This window comes from Carassius carassius, chromosome 18, assembly GCF_963082965.1.
Source record: "Carassius carassius chromosome 18, fCarCar2.1, whole genome shotgun sequence".
In the NCBI taxonomy this organism is placed as follows: Eukaryota; Metazoa; Chordata; class Actinopteri; order Cypriniformes; family Cyprinidae; genus Carassius; species Carassius carassius.
The window spans coordinates 7,367,935-7,392,378 of NC_081772.1; the positions used below are offsets into that span (position 1 = coordinate 7,367,935).

Consider the following 24,444-nt stretch of genomic DNA (forward strand, 5'->3'; position numbering starts at 1 on the left):
TGCGAAATAAAATGTCACAACACGCTGTGTCTGCCGCAAAACAAGATTACCTGATGTCAAAAGCGCAAGATACATATACAGCCAGTCATGCAAGGGGAAAAGCTTTAGGCATGGAAGATTCACTGCGACTCAGATATCAAGCAAAGTCAAATTTGGTGGTTAGAGCTACAAAGGAGAGAAAAAGAGAGATAGGTAATGCAAGGGTGAATCAAGACAGCATTCATTTCAGTCTAGAAGGAGCACTGATGGGGAATGAGGAGGGATTTTTTTTTTTATCTCTCCAGAGTTTGGCAGTTAACTAATTTCATTTAGGAAGCTATAGGAAAAGAATCTGGTGCAAATCAGTAAAATGTACTTAACTAAATGGGACCAAATTTGTCATTGCTTAACACCCTTTATCATCTCTAATTTTGTTAAAAGCATTAAGCAGCATTCTCAGCAGAGATCACTATGTATCAAGGCTACCTTCTATTACAGAGAATTTAAAGGAATTGTTTCCAAAGCTGAACACCAAATCAGGATGATTTCTGAAGGATCATGTGAGACTGAAGACTAGAGTAATTGCTGCTGAAAATTCAGCTTTTCTATCAAAAGAAATCAATCACATAAAATATATCAAAATAGAAAAACATTCTCAAAAATGTCCCGAACACCATTAAATAACCACCAGCGGCCCCAAACCACTGATACAAGACAGGACGGATCCACGCTTTCATATTATTTATGCCAAATTCCATCTGAATGTTGCAGCAGAAATTAAAACTCATCATACCAGGTGACCTTTTCCAAATCCTCTATTGTCCAATTTGGGTGAGCCCGTGCTTATTGCAGCTTTAGAGTCCCGTTCTTTGCTGATGAGAGTGACACCCAGTATGGTCTTCTGCTTCTCGGTTTGAACTTCAGTAGATCATATTTACTATGTCTATATTAGCATTTTATTCATTGAACTGCATTGCTTTATAATGAAGCCCTGCACATGACATGCAAGGAAAAAAAAATTACGAAATGGTAAATGTCTATGTCTATATGCCTAAATGTATTGAGTTGCTTCCATGTGATTGGCGATTGGCCATTAACTGAACAAAATTATAAATGGAACACTTTTGTTTTTCCCCTTATTTTTCAAGAGCTGAACTCAAAGATCTAAGACTTTTTCTATGTACACAAAAGGCCTATTTCTCTTAAAATATTGTTCTCTAATCTGTCTAATATATATATATATATATATATATATACACACACACACACATTTATACACATATGTGTGTATGTGTGTGTGTATGTGTGATAGATGAACTTGAGAACTGAGCAACATTTATGTACAAGTTCTGCATAATAATGTGTAAAAAAAAAATATATATATATATATATATATAAAATTCTTCAAAAATAATTATTTTTGGATCTGCATGAGAAAAAGTTTTTTTGGTTTTCTTTGGTCTCTTTAAAGAAGATAATTGTCAACCTCTCCAGAGCGACTGACAGTTTGAGGCGAAATTAATGAGGGGAAAATGGTACGCGCTTGAACACGAGTGGCGTGATCAGCAAGAAGGGGTGAAGAACAAAGGCTGAGAAATTACTGCAAAATCCTCAATTCTTCATCTCCTGACAGCAATTCATCCCCGCTCATCGTAGTCTTTTTGGCAGGATCTTACATTTTCTTCTAGCTGTAATTTTCTTGACCTTTGTCTCTGGCAGAGCTATTTTTATTGTTCTGCCTCGAATATCAGAAAGAAATATCAGCGGGGTTATGCAGTTGACAAAGGGGCCATCACATAACAAGCACTGCCAAACTCCCTAGACATGAACTCAGAGAAAATCAATAATGGCCCCACTGGTCCTGATCTTTTAAAAGATGTGGATGCTGGCAGAGCTGAACAGTGCAGAAGCAAAAGTGGAACCGTGGATCTTCCATTGTTGACCTCCTGAGTGACTATAGCATGGTGGAGTCAGTAGGGTTACACTAACACTCAAATCCAGTAGAGAATCTTTTGTGTCCTCCCCCTCAAGTGCACAAAACCCTCACTGACGGAGATGGCAGGGGAGGCTTCATAATAGAAACTGTTACTGGCTAAAACAGAGAACTCTGTGATCCTGCTGAGGATTTTGGAGGAACAAATCAAGCTTTTAACCCTACAAAACATACTGTATCATTTTATTCATTGAACTGTATTGCTTTATAATGAAGCCCTGCACATGACATGCAAGGAAAAAAAAATTACGAAATGGTAAATCATGCACATTATTTAGCCCTCCCATTTTTTTTCCTGCATGCCATGTGTGGGGCTCCGTACTTTATATGTTTTGCCCACCACAATAAAAAAAACTACAATATGATATATGATACAATATGACCTTTGATCATAAAACTAAACATTTAAGTATCCTCTTATGACATATTATTGGGAGATCTAGAATGACAACTAATATATATATATATGTATATATATATTTTAAGTAAGTAGTCTCCTATTAAGATCTTTTTAAATTACTTTACATGCTATCAGAAATCCATCTTACTTTTTGGCCATATAAATATCAGCAACTGCATCAAATTGCACATGGGTCTCTGAATAAAATTTAGGAGTTTTTCCCCCCTCAAGTATGAGCTCAATATACTCCTATATCATCCTATATGAGCCATAAAAGCCTGATGTATGAAATGTGATCGCAACAAAAACATATGCTAGTTATACAAACTAGTTATTTCATGTCAGGCTTTACAGCTTTGCTCTGATATTCAATAAATGGCTTTCATTTGAAACTACAAATATTAGAACATTTCACTGATCTGCTGTAAATACAGTAACGATCGTTCAGCGGACTGATATTTATTACTGTCGCTCATGGGAATACTGTAGATATCAGAACAATCTTCTAGAGAGAAATGATTTATTAGACTGTGCTTTGAAATATTTTATTCTGATTGGTCAGTTGTGACATCCAATTTTCTGATATGTCCTAATATTCGCTGTCATCCATAGCAAAGGTTTCATATTATTGGAGGCACATATAAAGGTAAAATTATAAAATCTCTCAAATCAGTATTTCATGTATGACTACACATTGCCTCTTACATATGCATACAAATAAACTATTTCAATTCATGTAAATGATTTTCAAACTGGTTTTACTTAAGGAGCACAGTTGTGATGATTCTGCAAATAGCCAATAATTACTTTAGTGGGATTTAAAATGGCAATATGGCCAGAGGCTGTACCCTTCAGTGGAGTGTTTAAGTGCTCTTATGCTGGTGTTCCTTTCACTCTCTTTTTTCTCTCTATGGCTAACGGAAGGCAAAAAGACTGTAAGGATCTTGGTCCTGCTTCCATTTGAGACTGACAATTTGACAACAAAAAGGGATCATCTTAGTGTTTACCTCTATCAAGCATCTAACTGCCTCAGAACAGCTACATATGGCATACCTTCATTTCTTTGAGTCTGTTTTGATTTTGAATGTAGACATCTTGAAAAGCAAGCATGATCTGAAAGTGACCTCTAAATGTGTTTTTCAAAGTGTTTCAGTATTAGGCTTGTAAAAGACACATCTGGAGTTTTGCCAAATTAGAGGTGATTCCCAACCCGTTTAACTTTAAGTATAACTGGATGTTCAATGCAAAATAAATCAATATATATGAAAGGACTTAATTTTATCCATCACAAACTGATTGGGTAATTAAAATTGGGCATTATACAGTAGCAATACAGGTTAAGATGATTTAGTAATGGCAGCCAAAAAAACAGGTTGTTTCAGAGGTGAAGCTAGTTTCCTACGCGTTTATGAAATGTTACACATACAAATGCTCAAGATATTGTCTTGTGTTGACCCAGGAACTTTAAGAAGCACTAACTATATTATGCAGCCATTACAAGCCATTTTTTTATAGCCTGCATTGTGCATTGCAGCAATAACTAAGATAAGGAAAACCAAAACGGACTAAACTAAAATGAATATCTTTTCACAAACCCAGAACAGGATTGCATTAAAAATCTTGATGTTCTTAGTATTGTATGAAGTGAAGCACGCAGTTGTGTAGTATGTGTTAGGTTTGCGTTATTTACCCCTTGATAGCCATTCTTAAAGCTGGACCATGAGCCTTGAAGACAGGAAAATCTCCCTGAGACAGAGGGATGCACACTGAGACAAAGCCTTTCTGTCGATTAATGTGAACTTACAAGACGAATGAGACACCTGCTGCTGCTTTTCAGTGATTACGTTTCATTTTCATGCGATGCCTAGGCTGGAGTAATTGTTGTCCACTGAGACACAATAAAGCTGGTTAATATGTTTCTCTATCTGGACTCCAGACCCGTTCCTTCAATACAGTGGAAGTTATAAATACAGTGTGATATAAATGACAAAGTAATGCCATATATTAAGGTGCAATCACATTTATTTTCAGCAAAATCTTGCAGTTGAAATCCAGTGATTTCAACGGGAATCTTGGATTTCGCCTGATGATGAATGGGTTCATGTGGAATCAAGCATGCCATAAACCATTTCCCAAACACTCCTTCTGTCTCTCATTAGTTGAAAAACAGATTGACCCACCCCCAACCCACACCCTTAGAGTCTAACAGAGGCCTTGAAAAAATTTTCCAATAGGGGTTTTTAAAAATTCTTTGTTAAAGAGTTACAAGCTAAGAACCAAACCAGCCAAGGTGAATCACAACATTACAAAAGAGTATTTAAAAACTGGACAAAACAACAGGTACAAAACTGTGTGCTTAAAATCTTTTACATAAAATAAAAATGATGGATTCCTTTTGATGATAGATGGCTTGTATTCAGATGTCTGATAGGTGATCTCTGCTTCTCCATCCTCTTTGATTCTTTACAGAAGCATTTGTAATTTTTACACCAGGACTTCTGCTGTTAAAAAATAAAGTGAAATAATGCAGACAGACGGCGACCAAAAAAGAATATACTGTTGATAAACAACCCTGTAGCACGCAACAGGTCGGTCTTTAATGGTTTAAAAGTTATCTTTAAGTATCAATCAAAATGAATGGGACTTTTACTCCTGGAACACAGCTGTTTGTTTAGCCAGTGTTGCTGTACTGGGATGATTGTGAGCCAACGACAAACAGTTTGATAGACTCCTCTGCATTGTATTGACTAGTGCAGCTCTCCTACACATATCATTAAATAACACGTCTGAGACTAATCTTTCTGCTCTCACCCTTCTCATCTTGATCTTCCCCCATAATGACTCATTCTCACTGAAATAAAGTTGGCATGTGGAGACATTTACATTTAGCTGACGCTTTTTAATCCAAAGCAACTTACAATTGCTATATATGTCAGAGGTCGCACGCCTCTGGAGCAACTAGGGGTGAAGTGTCTTGCTCAGGGACACATTGGTGTCTCACAGTGGATTCGAACCCAGGTCTCTCACACCAAAGGCATGTGTCTTATCCACTGCGCCAACACCACCCACCCAGACTAGTGCAGACTATTCAGAGCACACACTTTTAGAATGTCAGGAATCAAAGAACTCAATGGTTTGTTCTTCAAAGCTATTAGGTCCAAAACTCTGAAAAACTGAAACCAGGGAGTTTAAGAAGAAAAAACAGTGGTGAAGTCACTGCAGCATCAGGAAGGGCCATGTAAGAAAACACCAGAACCTAATTGGATGTGATTGCCGGGTGCAGGCAGACAAACTACAGCATCTGAGCTGCACCACGTCTGAGTCTCAGTATTCTCCCAGCTCCTGCAGAGCTCAACTTTCTAATGAAAAGAGGAGGACAGACTGAGGAAGTGGTAATTGGATTCTCCTTGTTCTGTCATTTGGGCATGTGTGGCGATGTGGCTGTGCTTTATTTAAATCCTCTAGGCAAACAATCTCAGTTCTCCACTTGCCAGCAGCGACCGAAGAGCTCGTGAGAACAAAGCATTCCTGCCCATCTTGAGCTCATTTGTTTGCAGAACATAAGTTTACTCTCTACAACTGCATGCAGCAGCTATGCCATTATATTATGGAGTAATGAGTCTGTGCTGACATGCTAATTAAAGCAGGCTGTCTGCACAATTAGTTTGGGATTTGTCTACCTTTGATGATCATGTAAACAACTACCTTAAATATACTTTTAATCACTGTTTACTTACACAACCAGACGACATGGAATAATCGCAAGCAGCAGGCCATTAAGAAAAAAATAAGGTATTTATTTTATGTTGATGTGCTAGCAGATGTATCTCACAAGTGCTTCATATTCTGGTAAACTCAAACAAAAACCAATAAAAAGGTTGTGTTCTGTTCTCCAGTGTGAGTGTGCATCACACTTGGTGTGTGTCCCACAAGTTTGTGTGCATCCAGCTGCCAAACTCCGTTCTGGAAAACATCAGTACGATTGACACTCTGGGGAACCTAGGGAGGAAGACCGAAGAGAAGATCAGCCAAAGCACATACAGGCAGACTGGGTAGGTCAGACTGGTTATTCTGGATGTATGTAACACTTTAATATAAGTCATCAAATTCTGAAATATAACGTAGAGGGTGTGTCTGATTAGGTTTTCATAACATCGTCTACTGAGATGCCTTTTTGAAATATTACATTTTAATTTATAAGCTATACAGTCGTGGCCAAAAGTTTTGAGATTTACATAAATATTGGAAATTGGAAAAGTTGCTGCTTAAGTTTTTATAATAGCAATTTGCATATACTCCAGAATGTTATGAAGAGTGATCAGATGAATTGCATAGTCCTTCTTTGCCATGAAAATTAACTTAATCCCAAAAAAACCTTTCCACTGCATTTCATTGCCGTCATTAAAGGAGCTGCTGAGATCATTTCAGTAATCGTCTTGTTAACTCAGGTGAGAATGTTGACGAGCACAAGGCTGGAATTCATTATGTCAGGCTGATTGGGTTAGAATGGCAGACTTGACATGTTAAAAGGAGGGTGATGCTTGAAATCATTGTTCTTCCATTGTTAACCATGGTGACCTGCAAAAAACACATGCAGCCATCATTGCGTTGCATAAAAATGGCTTCACAGGCAAGGATATTGTGGCTACTAAGACTGCACCTAAATCAACAATTTATAGGATCATCCAGAACTTCCAGGAAAGAGGTTCAATTCTTGTAAAGAAGGCTTCAGGGCATCCAAGGAAGTCCAGCAAGCGCCAGGATCGTCTCCTAAAGAGGATTCAGCTGCGGGATCGGAGTGCCACCAGTGCAGAGCTTGCTCAGGAATGGCAGCATGCAGGTGTGAGCGCATCTGCACGCACAGTGAGGCCAAGACTTTTGGAAGATGGCCTGGTGTCAAGAAGGGCAGCAAAGAAGCCACTTCTCTCCAAAAAAAACATCAGGGACAGATTGATCTTCTGCAGAAAGTATAGTGAATGGACTGCTGAGGACTGGGGCAAAGTCATATTCTCCGATGAAGCCCCTTTCCGATTGCTTGGGGCATCTGGAAAAAGGCTTGTCCGGAGAAGAAAAGGTGAGCGCTACCATCAGTCTTGTGTCATGCCAACAGTGAAGCATCCTGACACCATTCATGTGTGGGGTTGCTTCTCATCCAAGGGAGTGGGCTCACTCACAATTCTGCCCAAAAACACAGCCATGAATAAAGAATGGTACCAAAACACCCTCCAACAGCAACTTCTTCCAACAATCCAACAACAGTTTGGTGAAGAACAATGCATTTTCCAGCACGATGGAGCATCGTGCCATAAGGCAAAAGTGATAACTAAGTGGCTCGGGGACCAGAATGTTGAAATTTTGGGTCCATGGCCTGGAAACTCCCCAGATCTTAATCCCATTGAGAACTTGTGGTCAATCCTCAAGAGGCGGGTGGACAAACAAAAACCCACTAATTCTGACAAACTCCAAGAAATGATTATGAAAGAATGGGTTGCTATCAGTCAGGATTTGGCCCAGAAGTTGATTGAGAGCATGCCCAGTTGAATTGCAGAGGTCCTGAAAAAGAAGGGCCAACACTGCAAATACTGACTCTTTGCATAAATGTCATATAATTACAAGCACTTCATACGTTTCAAAGGCTTTTATCGACAATTACATTTCAGTACATCACTGAAACAACTGAAAGATCTAAAAGAAGTTTAGCAGCAAACTTTTTGAAAACTAATATATATGTAATTCTCAAAACTTTTGGCCACGACTGTACATTTGATAAATAATTTATGACTTTTTTTTCCAATTAAAGATTGTATTTGTACAAAAAAGTATGCATTGCAAATCATACATGTTACACATTTTGGGTGTAATAAGCAAGGTTATGTGATATTTTTTTACATGCATAATATACCATAATACCTGAGCTACTCTGCCTTATCCATAACGCAGTCCAGGCCTGCCCATTGTGTGCAACAAAGCGTTTACACGGCAAGCGGATGGCATTATGCAAATCACAAAACTAGGACACCCCAATTATCAATGGAGCCGTCTACACTGCAAGACTGTCAGAAGGACACACAGAAAAAAAAAAAATCACCACTTTCAGGCTGGGTTGCATTTCCCAGAAGCAGTGTTAATTCGGTCTAAATTTTTGTAATTTTGTTAAGTGTGATTATTATTTTGGTTAACTTTATTTTTAAAGTTTGATATTTTTCATTTAATATTTATATTTATTTTCTGCTTTATGTCAATTAAGGAAAACCATGTTTAATGGTTTTATTTTTTGTTAAAAATAAGAAAACTGCCCAGAAGCACTGTGAGCCTAACTGATCATACAGATGATTTGGTGCTACTGCTTTCTGAAGACTAATATTACGAAAGTCACAGTGTCTTCAGGGTAATCAGCCAACAAGCAGCTTACTTAGTTGACTTATAGCATAAAAAACTGGGATAGGAAAAAATATTGTACTGTTAGAAAATTTGTTTTGCTTACCTTTGTTACCTTCAAGACTTGACAGAATTTTTTTTTTATCAGACAAACTCAATGTAGAAGGTAGCATTAATATAGAGGCAGTAAAGAGGTCATTGAGTCAAAATGTCCAGCAAACCCAGCATACCTGGGGTGTGCCAAAGAGACAAAGGGAGTGGACATAGCAGAACAGCAGGTTACAGATGTAGCCCCTCCTGGAGGTACACACTCACTCTCTCTGCCTCTCTATCCATCTTTGACTCCAGCTGAGCTCTGAAAGGTGAGGAGAGGCCAAGGAGGAAGGATCACGAGAAAGGCACCTCCCATCTCTGAGTGTGTGCTGACTGTTCACATGGGCTGATCACCAGCATTTTACTGCTCTCGATGCCATCCAGAGCCATCTCGCTGTCTATGCAGAAACGAGATGCTAGGTGCTCCAGGTGAGTGCCAGATTTCTGCCAATGCTGCAGTAACACAGGGGACATGAACACATGCATAAGATCATAAAATATCTTGCATATAATGTATAGTACACATTCATACTTCCCATATATCTACTTAAATGTACGCCTACCTTCACAACAAATAAAATGAATGTTCTCTGATGCTACAGTATGCCGCATGTCCCTGCTGCTGACATGACAAATGTGACATGTGGAAATGCTGACATAGGCCTGAGAGTAAAGCCTCTCCTGAGGGGCTGTCTAACACTGAGACTGATACTCATAGAGCTGATGTCAGTGGGTTCCTGCGGGAGCTGATTTATGGTCTGTCACAGATGTCTCCTGCCTTCTCGTTGGGAGTGACTGCAGTGGGGGTACCTGCTTGCTGTCTGTGATGTTGCATGGCACGAGCAGTATCTGGGAGGCAGGGAAGGTGGTGGAAACTGACAGACAGTGTTGCTGATTGTGGATTTGCTGTCCATGGGTGTAGATCCACTCCTGTGTGAGAAAGAACGCAGGCTTTTCTGATGCTGATGCAAACGTATAATGAAATTAAAAACCGATAGCAATTCCCTTTCTAGAGAATTAAAGATTATATTGCATGTCTTTGCTGTAAATACAAAGATCTTACAGATGATTTAAAGGAATAGTTCACCCCAAAATAATTTGCTTAATCTCAAGACATCCAATACGTAGATGAATTAAAATGGCGTAGTGATGGATTTGTTTCTTACATGCCGCTTTATGCTTCACAAAATGCTAATTGATGGACTGGGGTCATGTGGATATTTATGATGTTTTTACCAACAGTTTGGACTCACATTCTGACGGCACCCATTCACTGCAGAGGATTCACTGGTGAGGAAGTGATATGATGGTAAAATCTCCAAATCTGTTCCGATGAAGAAAAACTTCTAGATCTCGGGTGGCTGAGGGTGAGCAAATTGCCATTTTTGGGTGAATGATTCCTTTAAATATTATGTGATACAATGGACTAAAATATCAAATAAACCTTTATAAATGGAAAATTAAATCAGAAAGAGCTTTATTGCCAGGTCTGTTTACACATACAAGGAATTTGTTTTGGTGACGGAAGCTTCCACAGCACAAACACAATGACAGTGACAAGACCTGACAGATAACACGATTTATAAAATAGTTTAAGTAAATAGGAAATAACAATATACATATACACATATAATATATACACACACACACATATACACATATATATATATATATATATATATATATATATATATACACACATACACACACACACACACAATGTAGACAATAGATGTTATTGGTGTGTACAGGTGATATGTACAAATGCAAGGAAATGTACAAGAAGGTGTGTGTTAAATTAATGTATAAATAGTGTTGTGTATTACACTTTTATTGCCAAGTTACCCGTTCATGAGATGGATTGCCTGAGGGAAGAAACTGTTCTTATAGCTGGCTGTTCTGGTGCTCAGTGCTCTGTAGCGCTGACCAGACGGCAACAGTTTAAAGAGGAAGTGGCCTTGGTGTGAAGGGTCCAGAATGATTTTGCCAGCTCTTTTACTCACTCTGGATGAGTGCAGTTTTTGGTGAGTGGGGAGGGGTGTACCAGTGATTCGCTCAGCAGTCCAGACTATCCGCTGCAATCTTCTAAGGTCTGATTTGGTAGCTGAGCTGAACCAGACAGTTATAGAAGTGCAGAGGACGGATCAATGACTGCAGAGTATAACCGTATCAGTAGCTCCTGTGGTCGGTTGAACTTTCTCAGCTGGTAAAGGAATTACAGCCTCTGCTGGGCCTTCTTGACAATGGAGTCTATGTGAAACTCCCACTTCAGGTCATGAACTTCAGGAGCTTGACAGAGGGGTCTTTTTGAGGTGCAGTCATTGGTGTACAGAGAGAAGAGCAGTGGGGAGAGTACACAACCCTGGGGAACGCCAGTGCTGATTGTGCAGGTGCTGGATGAGAATTTTCCCAGCCTCACTAGCCTGTCTGTCAGTAAGCTGGTGATCCACTGACAGATGGGGGTGGGCACAGAGAGCTGGGTTAATTTGGACAAGAAGAACCATGTATAATGGTGTTGAAGGCCAAGATGAAGCCCACAAACAGAATCCTCACATATATCCATGGTTTGTCCAGATGTTGTAGAATATAATGCAATCCCATGTTGACTGCATCATCCACAGACAGGTTTGCTCAATGAGCAAACTGCATAGGGGGTCCAGTAATGATCCAGGGATGTCCTTCAGATGGGCCAGCGCCAGTCTTTCAACTTACTTCATGACCACAGATATTAAAGTCCTATAATTTTGGGTTTCTTCGGGATGGGGATGATGGTGACGCATTTGAAGCAGGAAGGGACTTTGCACAGCTCCAGTGATCGGTTAAAGTTATGTGTGAAGATGGTTCCAGCTGGTCAGCATAGGTTTTTAGACAGGCTCGTGTAACACTGTCTAGGTCTGGTGCTTTATTTATCTTCTGTTAAATAAATGTCTTCTAGTTTTAAAGTCATTTGTTCATTAATCTGAAATTACCTTTAAAAAAAATTAATCTTCCATAGGTTTGCATTATGTATTTAGCAGATGCTTAACCAAAGCTATTTACAATAGAGGAACATAAGCATTTCATCACAGAGCCGACAATATCCATAGTATACAGGGTCACATTTATTAGAAAACTAGATTATGAAACAAGCTAGAGCATTAACAGACTTGTTCATTTAGAGATGTCTATTCTAATATGTCAGCTCTACTTAAATGGTAAATAGAGTAAGAGATGTTACAAGAAATTAGTCACTTTTTGCTTTCCTTCAAGAAGGTTGTTTCTTTTGCTGTTCTGAGACAAGTAAAGGGAGAAAATGACGCACGAGGGCATGTATTTTTGTGAGCCATGCTGATGAACTGCTTGCCATCTGGTGAGTCTTACAGACGCTTAACAAGGTCATGCGCAGCAGGGAAATATGCTCTTGTGGGTGTTATGAACACACTTAAATGCTGTGAAATCACTTTTGTTCTGTTATGGCCCCAAATCTAATGTCTACCATCATCTCTGAGGTTCATAATTTAGAGAATAAACATCTGTAAAATGCTACTTTTTACAGTTCACAGAGAAACAAGAGACGGAGTTAAATGATTAAAGTTCGGGAGGAACATGTTCAGATAATCAACTTAATTAGCATTAGCACAAAAAAAATTCTGGCATCTCTCCTCCACCCAAACTCTCCACTCCTAACTATTCTTTTCCTAGCTTGGGGATATGGAGACTTCTCTTGGTTTGGGCTGAATTCCGAGCTCGTAGCCCTCCCATCGGACAGCACGCCAAATATTCTTACTATTTGCTCAATCTGATTATATCTAAGTGCAAACTCGTGAAACAGTTTCTGAGTAGAATGAAAGTCTGAGGCTTTATAACTAGTAGTTGGTGGATTTGGATGAACCATATTTTCAATTTAAGAACTGGATCCATTTGAATTTTTGAGCTGGAGTTTCTGGCGTTTTTCCAGTCATGGTCGATAAAATGAAAATTAAAATAATAATACAAACTGAATTAAATAAATATTAAAATTTAAAATATATTTAAACATCAAACATTGATTACAATTTTTTGAATTTATACTTCCTTTTAAAACACCCCCCATACATTGTTTATTGATAATTCCTAGGTGCAAAATTGAATAGTTTTGTATTGAATTGTATTTCTACTGAACAGTTTTACAATTTCTTTGAATTCAAATGTTAATTCTGTATCCTGTTTGTAAGCTCAATTAAAATCCAGCGATTTCAATGTACTTTAATAGCCATTCTTGATCCTATTCTGAATGATGAACAATTGTGTTTTTCTTCCAGGCTCATGCGCAGGTGAGGGAGCCATGAAGGGGGACAGTAGGGCAGATTAGCTGCTCAGAAACCAGAGGGCACCTCTTTGCTTAATATAATTACACAGCAGTGCACAAATGTGACCTGAATTAAATCCCATTACCCCGCTGTAAAAGCTGCCCTTTCAACATGCCCCTGGTTGCATAGCATTTAATGTAATGTAGCATCTCAGAATATTAGCCTATCCATGCGAGATGTCACTGATTCCTGGTGTGAGTAAAATACACACTCTACCTTTGCTCCTCCTCTGATCTTCACCAAACTGTTATTAGAGCAAGATATGCTCAAAGTTATAATTCGTCATCTAAGGTGTAAGTTTTGTGAATGCCAAATAGGCATGGATAATGCAGCCATTATCCTTAAATACATTAGATGATATGGAAAAACAAAGCTGATCAATTAACACTTCAAGCATGGCTTTTCTGATATTATGCTGGAGAGATTTTACCTGGTTGGCTGCTGGTACGTCTTTGGTGATGCTGCAGGGTGCAAGTGTAAGCACTGGGAGATCCTGACCCTCAACTATACGAGACTCTAGACAGTTCTGTCTCTGTCGGATCACACCAGACTTAGCATCTGAATCATCAGGAACTCTGGATTCGATGAATGAAGAGCCAAAGTGTTATGATAAATATTAAAAAATACAAATTAGTTCCTTAAATATATAATTTGTTTCTTCTAGGAAGCAAGGACTAGCAAATTATAAATAAAGTCACCTGACTTTTAATTGTATACTTTGGCAAATCTGAACACAGTTTGGGACAATATTTCTCATTAAATGCTTCCAAAAAACAATTTAAATGGTATGTGATCCATGTTCACTTTATTTCTCTATACTCAATTTTACTCTAACTGATCAAAATAAGGCCAGAATAAAACATAATTGAGAACTCACTTTTATCTCCTAAATTACAAGAGCAAAATGTTTAAACTTTTTTTTTATAATTAAAGTTTAGTCTAACAGTGTCACATATTGTGACACTGTTAGACTGTTTGATTTATTTAGAATTAAAATACTGAAAGTATGTGAAATCTGCCATTGGGTGTAAAATTCTTCCCTCAAGACAGATGAGAGCAACTAGGTGTACAACAAAACAGCTTTAGAAATAAGAGGGGCCATATACTAACATGCTAAATAATAATAGCATTTAATAACATGACTTTACAATCATCAGTCACCACCCACAGTGACTCAGATACACACACACACACCACACTGACAACTCCACTCACTTGAGCTCTGGATAGACATTGTCCAGATACCACTTGAAGGATTTGCACTTGAGACTCTTGCGAAGCTCCTGCCTACCGTGAATGCTGATAAGAGAGGATGAGAAAAAAGTGGAATAAGAGATTAATCTTTTCCCTAATGCCTCCCCATTATAGATACACCCATAATACACACATGCTATCAGTCACTCACTCTCCGTAGGATTTTCCCCTAGCAGCCGGTCGAGCAGAGTAGTAGAACAGTTTGAACTCATCCATCCAAACCTCAGCAGTCCTTCTGGTGTTTCTGAAACAGAAAGAATTGAATGTGAACACTGTATATATTTGAGTGAATTGCTTAATAAAGCACACCTTCACTTCATCCTCAAGAGGATCATTAGGATGACCTGCCAATTCATCAGTACAGCTACTCAAAATATTGCTTGTATAGGCAGGTACTAAACAGACCTGCAACTGTCATTCTGAAGACATTCTGAGTGGAAAACTCACTGCCACATGCTGTGGTGTTGTTAGTGTTTATCAGTGCATTGTTATGTGGTAAAAATAACAAAAAACACACTGCTATGCAGTTGCATGGATGTTCCGGTTGGTTCATACTGGCTAAAGTCAAAAGATTTTACATATGGTTCATGTCTCTCCACGCAAGTGAGATTTATTTTATACAATGCCTTTAACATTTATTTATTAGTGCCTCTGAACTATGAGGAAACAGATTTTGTTGACTGAACACACTGCATAGCAATACAAAATCAAAAAGAATGTTGTGCTACGCCCTTAATATTTCATATGGTTTCATGCTGAGGTTTTTCCCCGGAGGCAAAACATGATAAAAGCAAACAAATTGTACACAGCAGATTTTATTCCAAGCAGAAGTTGGAGTATTATCTGTGTCATGAAAAATCTGACAAATAACACAGAAAACATTCAACCATAATAAAAATCTGAATATGCTCTATATGAATTCATATTATAAAGTATATGCACTTCTCAGGACACTTACTTTATGTAGGTGATGGCATTGCCCTCTGGGAAGATGTAAGGATGTTTCTTGCGGAATACATGGCCAACCCTGCTACATGGAATGATTTCTAGGCTTCCTCCACACATCCATACTCTAAAAGAAATCTCTACAAACATAACACAATAAACACCAATCACAGTGTGCTATACAGTATTTTAATAACATTATGGCCTTCGAGTATATCATTTAGGCAACCAACTGGACCTCATCTACACGCGCTGTTGCTCTGTGGACAACTCTTCAGTTGCTCCACTGCACACCCCAGACCACTTCCTCATTACTGCTAACCTAGCACTTACTCCTGAAGTGCCTCACACTCCAACGCAGGTCACCTTTCGACGGAACCTACGCTCACTCTCTCCATCTCTCCTATCTTCTGTGGTTTCATCCTCGCTTCCTGCACTCTCTCAGTTCTCTGCTCTGGACACGAACAGCGCTACGGACACTCTTTGCTCCACTTTAACATCTTGCTTGGACAACTTTTGCCCACTGTTGTCTAGACCAGCACGCACTGCCCCAATCTCCCCCCTGGCTGTTTGAGGTTCTCCGTGAACATCGCTCTAAACTCAGGGCTGCAGAGAGGAAATGGCAGAAATCAAGAAACTCTACAGACCTCAGTGTGTATCAGTCTCTCCTCTCTTCCTTCTCTGCAAATGTCTTCACGGCTAAAACATCCTACTACCAAAACAAAATTAACAGCTGTTGTGACGCTCGGACACTCTTCAAGACTTTCTCTTCTCTTCTTAATCCGCCGCCACCACCTCCTCCATCGACTCTTACAGCGGACGACTTTGCAGTTTTCTTCACAAATAAGACGAGATCCATCAGCGGCCAATTCTCCACACCGCAGACTGAGGACAACTTCACAATGACCGATGCACACTCTTTCTCCTCCTTCTCCCCACTCTCAGAGATGGACGTCTCCGAACTTCTCCTGTCCAATCATCCTACTACTTGTCCACTTGATCCGATCCCCACTCACCTCCTTCAAGCGATCTCTTCTTCAGTCATACCTTCGCTTACTCACGTTATCAACTGCTCTCTTCACTCTGGAACATTTCCCTCAGCATTCAAGCAGGCTCGGGTAAGCCCACTGCTCAAGAAACCATCTCTAAATCCAGCGCTTCTTGAAAACTACAGACTACAGATCCCTTCTTCCATTCATTGCAAAGACACTTGAGCGAGCGGTGTTCACCCAGTTTTCTATGTTCCTTGTACAGAACAACCTCCTGGACAGCAACCAATCTGGCTTCAAAAGTGGCCACTCAACTGAGACTGCTCTGCTCTCGGTTACTGAAGCCCTGCGACTAGCAAGAGCAGCTTCAAAATCCTCGGTACTCATCTTACTGGACCTTTCTGCTGCTTTTGACACTGTTAATCACCAGATTCTCCTGTCCACCCTCAGAAAGATGGGCATCTCTGGAACAGCACTCCTGTGGGTTAAGTCCTACCTCTCTGACAGATCCTTCAGTGTGTCTTGGAGGGGTGATGTTTCAAAGTCACACCACCTTGCTACTGGGGTTCCTCAAGGCTCAGTACTTGGACCACTTCTCTTCTCAATCTACATGACATCATTAGGATCTGTCATTCAGAAGCATGGCTTTTCTTATCACTGCTACGCTGATGACACCCAACTCTACCTCTCATTCCAACCAGATGACCCGACGGTAGCTGCTCGCATTTCAGCCTGTCTGAGTGACATCTCTAGCTGGATGAATGACCATCACCTTCAGCTTAACCTTACGAAGACAGAACTCCTGGTGATTCCAGACATCAGGTTACACTGGCTACCAGTAGCTGCTCGCATCAAATTCAAGGTACTGATGCTAGCCTACAAGACGACCACTGGCACGGCACCAACTTACCTAAACTCATTGGTTAAATCTTATGTGCCCTCCAGAAGTTTGCGCTCTGCAAGTGATCGACGCCTTGTGGTACCATCCCAAAGAAGTTCAAAATCACTCTCAAGGACCTTTTCCTGGACTGTGCCCAGCTGGTGGAATGACCTCCCAATCTCAATTCGTACAGCTGAGTCTTTACTCATTTTCAAGAAACAGCTAAAGACTCATCTTTTTCGCCTGCACTTAACCAACTAACACTAGCACTTTTCTTGTCTTTTAATTTAAAAAAAAAAAAAAAAAAAAAACCTATGCGTTCTATACTAGACTAACTGAGACTTGTCATGGCACTTGTATACTGTTGTTGTTCTCTTGTTGACCTGACTGCTTCTATTGTTCTCATTTGTAAGTCGCTTTGGATAAAAGCGTCTGCTAAATGATTAAATGTAAATGTAATGTAAATTTAAAATGTATTTTTATGATGACAAAGAAATATTTCTTATGCATATCAATGTTGAAAACAGTAGTATCACTTAATATTTTTGTGGAAACTGTGATACATTTCAGGATTAATTTGAAATGGAGATCTTTTGTAACATTATAAATATCTTGTCACTTTTGATCAATTTAATGCGTCATTGCTGAATAAAAATATTAAATTCTTAAAAAAAACAAAAAAAAAAAACACTTACTGACCCCAAAATGTATATTACAGAAATGTATTAAATGCATGTCAATATTATGTCATGGAGAGTAAAATAACTTGACATGTACATGTAATTTGCAGTAGCCCTCCAGGATACAACATTCACTGCAAGAATTAGATCATACGGTTGAAATCTCCTGTCTAAATATACCACTGTCCAATGCTCATATGCAATTATGAGCACAGCAGCCTGAATAAACCAGCCCCGCAACAGCTATGTCTAATTCGGTCACATATTCATGGTTAATGATGGTTTAACCCAGCACACAGAGCCAAGAAATTTTTTTTTTTAAATTAAGTTAAATAAATAAAGGCACCAAAACACGTTTTGAGAAAATCGATTCCACACCTATTACTAAGTTAAGTTCAAATGTCATTGATAGCCATTTCCTCTCTTTGAAGAGACAACAACCCTAAGTTTCCTCTGTCAGAGCTTGATCGGGGAAGGAAAGTGATTGAGGTTTACGTGCGGTCACAGGTGCCCTCATGCATAGTAATAACTCACCAAAGTTTTCCCCTCCCCAGATGTCCATGGCTGTGTCATATTTTCCCAAGTGATTGAACCAGGATCTGTCTATCACAAAAAGTCCTCCCGCAATGATGGGCGTTCTGAAGGTAGAAAGAGTGAAAAAACCAATAAAAAAACAAAACCAAAAAAAAACAAGTGAACATCAAGTCTTTACACTAAACACTTCAATCCAAGTGACTGCTTAAAATACTGATGTCACTCAGGATTGATGTATGAAAACATTTCCTCTTAAATGTGGTTTCGATGAAGTCTTGGATAAAAGGTCACTGTGAGGGTGTGTGGAAAAAGTACAGCTCAGTTCTCATTCTCCTGATGAAGCTCAGCTAGCCCTTCAAAAATCACTGTACCCAGAGAGCTGCTTCAAATGCTAAGGACACTGGAAGAAATGGCTCTGATATTATCGCAAGCTCATTGTGAAGAGGCAGGACACATTGTATCATCTGCCACTCCTCAGGGCCACTCACGTAATTTCATTTCAGATTCATTTAATTCTCACACATCTGCTCTCATCTCATTTTAGAAGGCAGAAACAATAAATAATGCAATAAAATTAATTTCCAGGAAAAAGGTATATATATATATATATATATATATATATATATATATATATATATATATATATATATATGTATCGGATTTATATATTAGTGCCAGGTTTGAAAGTACTGTATGTAGGTATCATAATCAGACTGCTTAGAAAAGTAAAAGTGCACGTGCACAAGTGGCATGACTGGAGGTGTCCGTAACACAAACATGTGGGAATGGTTATGAGTTTGAACAGATATTAATTCCAAGTATAAGCAATATTAATAGATAAATCATAATTGCTTTTTCAAAAACCACTATAATAACTATCTTATCGGAGGGCTAATATAGGGACTACTTTTAGGATCACCTAACCCACTATGGATTTTAACTGCACTCCCTTGATGCATTTACTCTACATACATACCAGCATTCAAAAGTTTGAAGGTTTTTTTTTTACAACCCGAATTCCGGAAAAGTTGGGACGTTTTTTAAATTTTAATAAAATGAAAACTAAAGGAATTTCAAATCACATGAGCCAATATTTTATTCACAACAGAACATAGATAACGTAGCAAATGTTTAAACTGAGAAATTTTACACTTTTATCCACTTAATTAGCTCATTTAAAATTTAATGCCTGCTACAGGTCTCAAAAAAGTTGGCACGGGGGCAACAAATGGCTAAAAAAGCAAGCAGTTTTGAAAAGATTCAGCTGGGAGAACATCTAGTGATTAATTAAGTTAATTGATATCAGGTCTGTAACATGATTAGCTATAAAAGCTTTGTCTTAGAGAAGCAGAGTCTCTCAGAAGTAAAGATGGGCAGAGGCTCTCCAATCTTTCAAAAACTGCGTAAAAAAATTGTGGAAAACTTTAAAAACAATGTTCCTCAAAGTCAAATTGCAAAGGCTTTGCAAATCTCATCATCTACAGTGCATAACATCATCAAAAGATTCAGAGAAACTGGAGAAATCTCTGTGCGTAAGGGACAAGGCCGGAGACCTTTATTGGATGCCCGTGGTCTTCGGGCTCTCAGACGACACTGCATCACTCATCGGCATGATTGTGTCAATGACATTACTAAATGGGCCCAGGAATACTTTCAGAAACCACTGTCGGTAAACACAATCCGCCGTGCCATCAGCAGATGCCAACTAAAGCTCTATCATGCAAAAAGGAAGCCATATGTGAACATGGTCCAGAAGTGCCGTCGTGTCCTGTGGGCCAAGGCTCATTTAAAATGGACTATTTCAAAGTGGAATAGTGTTTTATGGTCAGACGAGTCCAAATTTGACATTCTTGTTGGAAATCACGTACGCCGTGTCCTCCGGGCTAAAGAGGAGGGAGACCTTCCAGCATGTTATCAGCGTTCAGTTCAAAAGCCAGCATCTCTGATGGTATGGGGGTGCATAAGTGCATACGGTATGGGCAGCTTGCATGTTTTGGAAGGCTCTGTGAATGCTGAAAGGTATATAAAGGTTTTAGAGCAACATATGCTTCCCTCCAAACAACGTCTATTTCAGGGAAGGCCTTGTTTATTTCAGCAGGACAATGCAAAACCACATACTGCAGCTATAACAACAGCATGGCTTCGTCGTAGAAGAGTCCGGGTGCTAACCTGGCCTGCCTGCAGTCCAGATCTTTCACCTATAGAGAACATTTGGCGCATCATTAAACGAAAAATACGTCAAAGACGACCACGAACTCTTCAGCAGCTGGAAATCTATATAAGGCAAGAATGGGACCAAATTCCAACAGCAAAACTCCAGCAACTCATAGCCTCAATGCCCAGACGTCTTCAAACTGTTTTGAAAAGAAAAGGAGATGCTACACCATGGTAAACATGCCCCGTCCCAACTATTTTGAGACCTGTAGCAGAAATCAAAATTGAAATGAGCTCATTTTGTGCATAAAATTTAAACTTTCTCAGTTTAAACATTTGCTATGTTATCTGTGTTCTATTGTGAATAAAATATTGGCTCATGTGATTTGAAAGTCTTTTAGTTTTCATTTTATTAAAATTTAAAAAACGTCCCAACTTTTCCGGAATTCGGGTTGTACTACTATTACTGTTTTACTACTTTTGCTTTTACTGCAAATGCTTTAAATTCATTTTAAGTAAATGTTTTAATCATTTTAAAAGTTACCCCACAATTACCATTGTGTACGAAATGTGCTATATAAATAAACTTGCCTTGCCCACAGCAAGCTTTTACTGCTTTAATCAAATAAAAGCCTTTGTAAGCATAAGATACTTCTTTCAGAAACATTAATAAAAATTTTACAGCCCCCAAACTTTTGAATGCTAGTTTGTGTAACACGCTAGAAATATATACATTTTTTGGCATCTTGTCATTGTCATTCTGGAATATTTCAATGGTATGTCTTCCAGCATGGTTTTTTAAGAAATCTAAAGCTACACACTGAATCAGCTAGGGTCAAATGTATTATAGTAAAACGTATAACAAGCCAAAAACATTAATCACTGAAATAATGATCCAAACCTAGATTTCAGTATTTCAATACTCACAAAAGTCCAATTTCAAAATTACAGCACAAATATACAAAAACTCCTGCCAGCAAGGGAAACAACTGGCTGTCAGTCAGGGGTCATATTTGTGCTGTCCCGCTCGCATATCATCCTGAAATATACACCACTGTTTCCCATCTGCGTTTTTACACACAGCTTTCAGTGACTCAGTTACTGTATGGCCGATCTATTCTGCATCTGTTGGTGGATGGGATGGACAAAACACACAGAAGCAGATGGGATCTGAGCCCCTCTCAGCCTGACTGCATGCTTATCTGAGCTATTAACAGCCTACAACAGCCTCTGAGAGCACTAGGAACAGTGTGAATTACACCATAACAAGAGGAGACCGAGAAAGACAATGGAGGAGGAGGAGGAAAAACAACCAGAATTCAAATGTTGAAGTTGCTTTGTTTATAAAAATTTAAACTGATTAAAGAATTTTATAGAATCTCAATATTTTAATTATGATATAATATTTAAATTCTTAATGCTTAACTTCTCAGTAGAAATCAATGCTTCAAATACCCTTTCTCTCTTTAAAGACAACATCAAATTAAAATACTATTTATGTTTTAATAAATGCCCCAGGTCTAAATGGGGAATGATCGATCAGTGCATGTTATTCATAAGAAAAAATAGTTTAATCGAAATGTAGTAAATTTCTAGGGACCTGAAACAACTTATTTTTTGTGTTACCAAGGCCACATAGTGAAGGAAAACAATATCAACCAACCAGATTTTTATATTTTCCGGAAAAAAACGAATGATTCCTGCCCTTGTAAAACTCACCCCAACGATGTAAGAGTAAAACAGACTCCAATTTTCTCACTCTCAGCGTATTAGACTGCACCAATTCTCACCAATTCTTGCGATGAATCATTTGACAACACTTATTAATAATATATCATTTGAAATATGTCATCCTGTGGCCCCCTACGCTGTAAAATGATTTGTACATTTGTAAATAAAACAAAGATTTGTTTATATTTTACAAGAAAATACTTTTCAGTCTTTCTAAATTTCATCTTGTCATTGCCATTTCTTGGTAATTAATTAGGTAATAAACTAGGAATTTCTGAGTAAAAATTGTTTCTATACCAAATGTTTTTCACCGTAGCTGAAAAGAGAACTCTAAAATCTACAGAGAATTTTGAAATTTGGTTCTTAAACTTGGTGCTCAAAGTCCAATAGGTGCTGGACCAAACCTCCGTCCTCATTTAGCACAATCAGTTTTATAAAAGTCCTCCTGCTTCTCTTCACCTACTTAATAGGCTCTGTAAGATCAGCTCTCTTGGCTTGCTTTTCAGCTGATAGTTTCTCCCATTTAAAACGTAAACTCCAGTCGAAGCCTGCAGCAGAGATATAGGGAAGAAAGAGAGAGAGAGATCAATGAAGATCTTTTTGCTCTAATTTCTTGTAACTTTCATTATTTTTAATAAGTCATAATTATACACTGCCGGGGCGGTATAATTAAAGTGTTCTGCTGATGATAGACCAAGGCTTACATCACAGCTAATTGTTAGATTTGTTTCTGTGTGACACTACTGATTTTGAACTTTGACAGACAGTGAATGAAGAATTATAATTGCAGCTTTTACCTCCTTGCAACTCTGAGGAAGCAGCGATATAGGCAAACGTGTCCATACTAATGATGTCAATCACAGGGCTGGCGACACAGGTCGGGTCCTGAAAAATGAAAAAAAAAAAAAAAAGAGACGAAAAGAGCACTAGAGATTTAATAAGGATTGTGAACAGCTTGACTTTGTCTGTTCAGCTTGATTTCACAACAAAGGAGGTGGAAAATCAGCGAGCACTGGGATTATCCCTTACTTAGAGCGAGTGAATGTGCACACACTCTCATCCAACATCATTACACCAGACTCTCTGACCTCATCGCTCAACTCTCTCATGCAACATAATACAGTTTGCTGAAAAGACAGAATACTTGAGATGTGTCAGCACTACTAGGTTCTCTTACGAGAGCTCTCTCGTACTGCGTCTTAGCTAAGACGCTACGGGAAAAGTCTCTTTTCACGAAATACTGAAGCAAAAAATTATCCTTAATTTTGTATTTTTGTAAAGCGCATTTGCAGCAGTACACAGCCATAGGCGAGACGGCTCGTTCGCTCATTGGCTTGTTCTGCGGCAACTGCACAGCCTATCGAGCGCGCCCTTCTTGCCACTTCCCGCCGAAACGGGTGTGGCCCAACCTATAAAAGGAGCTCGAAAAGGCTGACTCACCTGATTTTTCATCTCTTCAGCGAAGCTCACGCATCGCTGGATCACGGAGGAAGCAAGCGCTGTCTGATAAAGCACATCAGCAGGACGAGCCATTCTGAAGCTGCTGGCATCGCCGCCTCCCACTGCCGTTCCTGCTGCGCTATCCGGCACCTATATCCTTTCAATTCTGTTATATCCAAACTGTTCTTTATGTGTGTGCGTGTGTGTGTTCGCCCTGCGACACACACTCGTAAAAGAGCTCGCGTCTTTTTTAAGATGCCTTCCTGCGGCTCGTCAGAGCCCCACTCAGCGAGGGAGACCGGTACGTCATCTGTGTCTCCTGCCTGGGTGAAGATCATGCAGCGCTCGCGCTCGCTGACGGCGGATGCCCCCACTGCGAGCTGTTGCCATGGTGACTCTGAGGACTCGCCTGGCCTTTTTCTCTGAGCCTGCATTCTCCGCTGCGCTGAGGCGCCGTAAAAGCATCGCTTCCAGCGGATTCCGGAACCGTCTTCAGCTCAACCGAGCTCGCCGGTTCGCCCTGCTTCACCGCCCCCCCCTGCATCGCTTCCCGGTGGGCAGCGCCCGCTGTTTGCCGGCGCGTCGTCCGAGGAAGTCGATCTCAGGGCCGTGTCGGAGGAAGAGGACACGCGCTCTCTGCTAGCTTCGGGCAGTGAGGGCTGGGCG

General features: G+C 39.4%; 1 protein-coding gene across 2 annotated transcripts in view; it reads right to left on the reverse strand.

The window, feature by feature from the left end:
- Positions 1 to 6,137: 6,137 nt before the first annotated feature.
- LOC132092244 (polypeptide N-acetylgalactosaminyltransferase 14-like) overlaps positions 6,138 to 24,444 on the reverse strand; it is a 64,694-nt gene continuing 46,387 nt past the window's right edge. The window contains exons 7-16 of one of the 2 annotated variants that reach the window (XM_059498406.1): positions 23,136 to 23,223; positions 22,802 to 22,886; positions 18,454 to 18,557; positions 15,384 to 15,510; positions 14,577 to 14,669; positions 14,387 to 14,470; positions 13,602 to 13,746; positions 9,654 to 9,773; positions 8,981 to 9,296; positions 6,138 to 6,371 (exon numbers count right to left, since the gene is read on the reverse strand). In XM_059498406.1, the coding sequence (XP_059354389.1) occupies positions 9,138 to 9,296; positions 9,654 to 9,773; positions 13,602 to 13,746; positions 14,387 to 14,470; positions 14,577 to 14,669; positions 15,384 to 15,510; positions 18,454 to 18,557; positions 22,802 to 22,886; positions 23,136 to 23,223 (1,005 nt within the window). In that variant the 3' untranslated portion in view covers positions 6,138 to 6,371; positions 8,981 to 9,137. Of the gene's footprint in view, positions 6,372 to 8,980; positions 9,297 to 9,406; positions 9,774 to 13,601; positions 13,747 to 14,386; positions 14,471 to 14,576; positions 14,670 to 15,383; positions 15,511 to 18,453; positions 18,558 to 22,801; positions 22,887 to 23,135; positions 23,224 to 24,444 lie in introns of those variants that run through there. The other variant, XM_059498407.1, reaches the window with a different exon arrangement.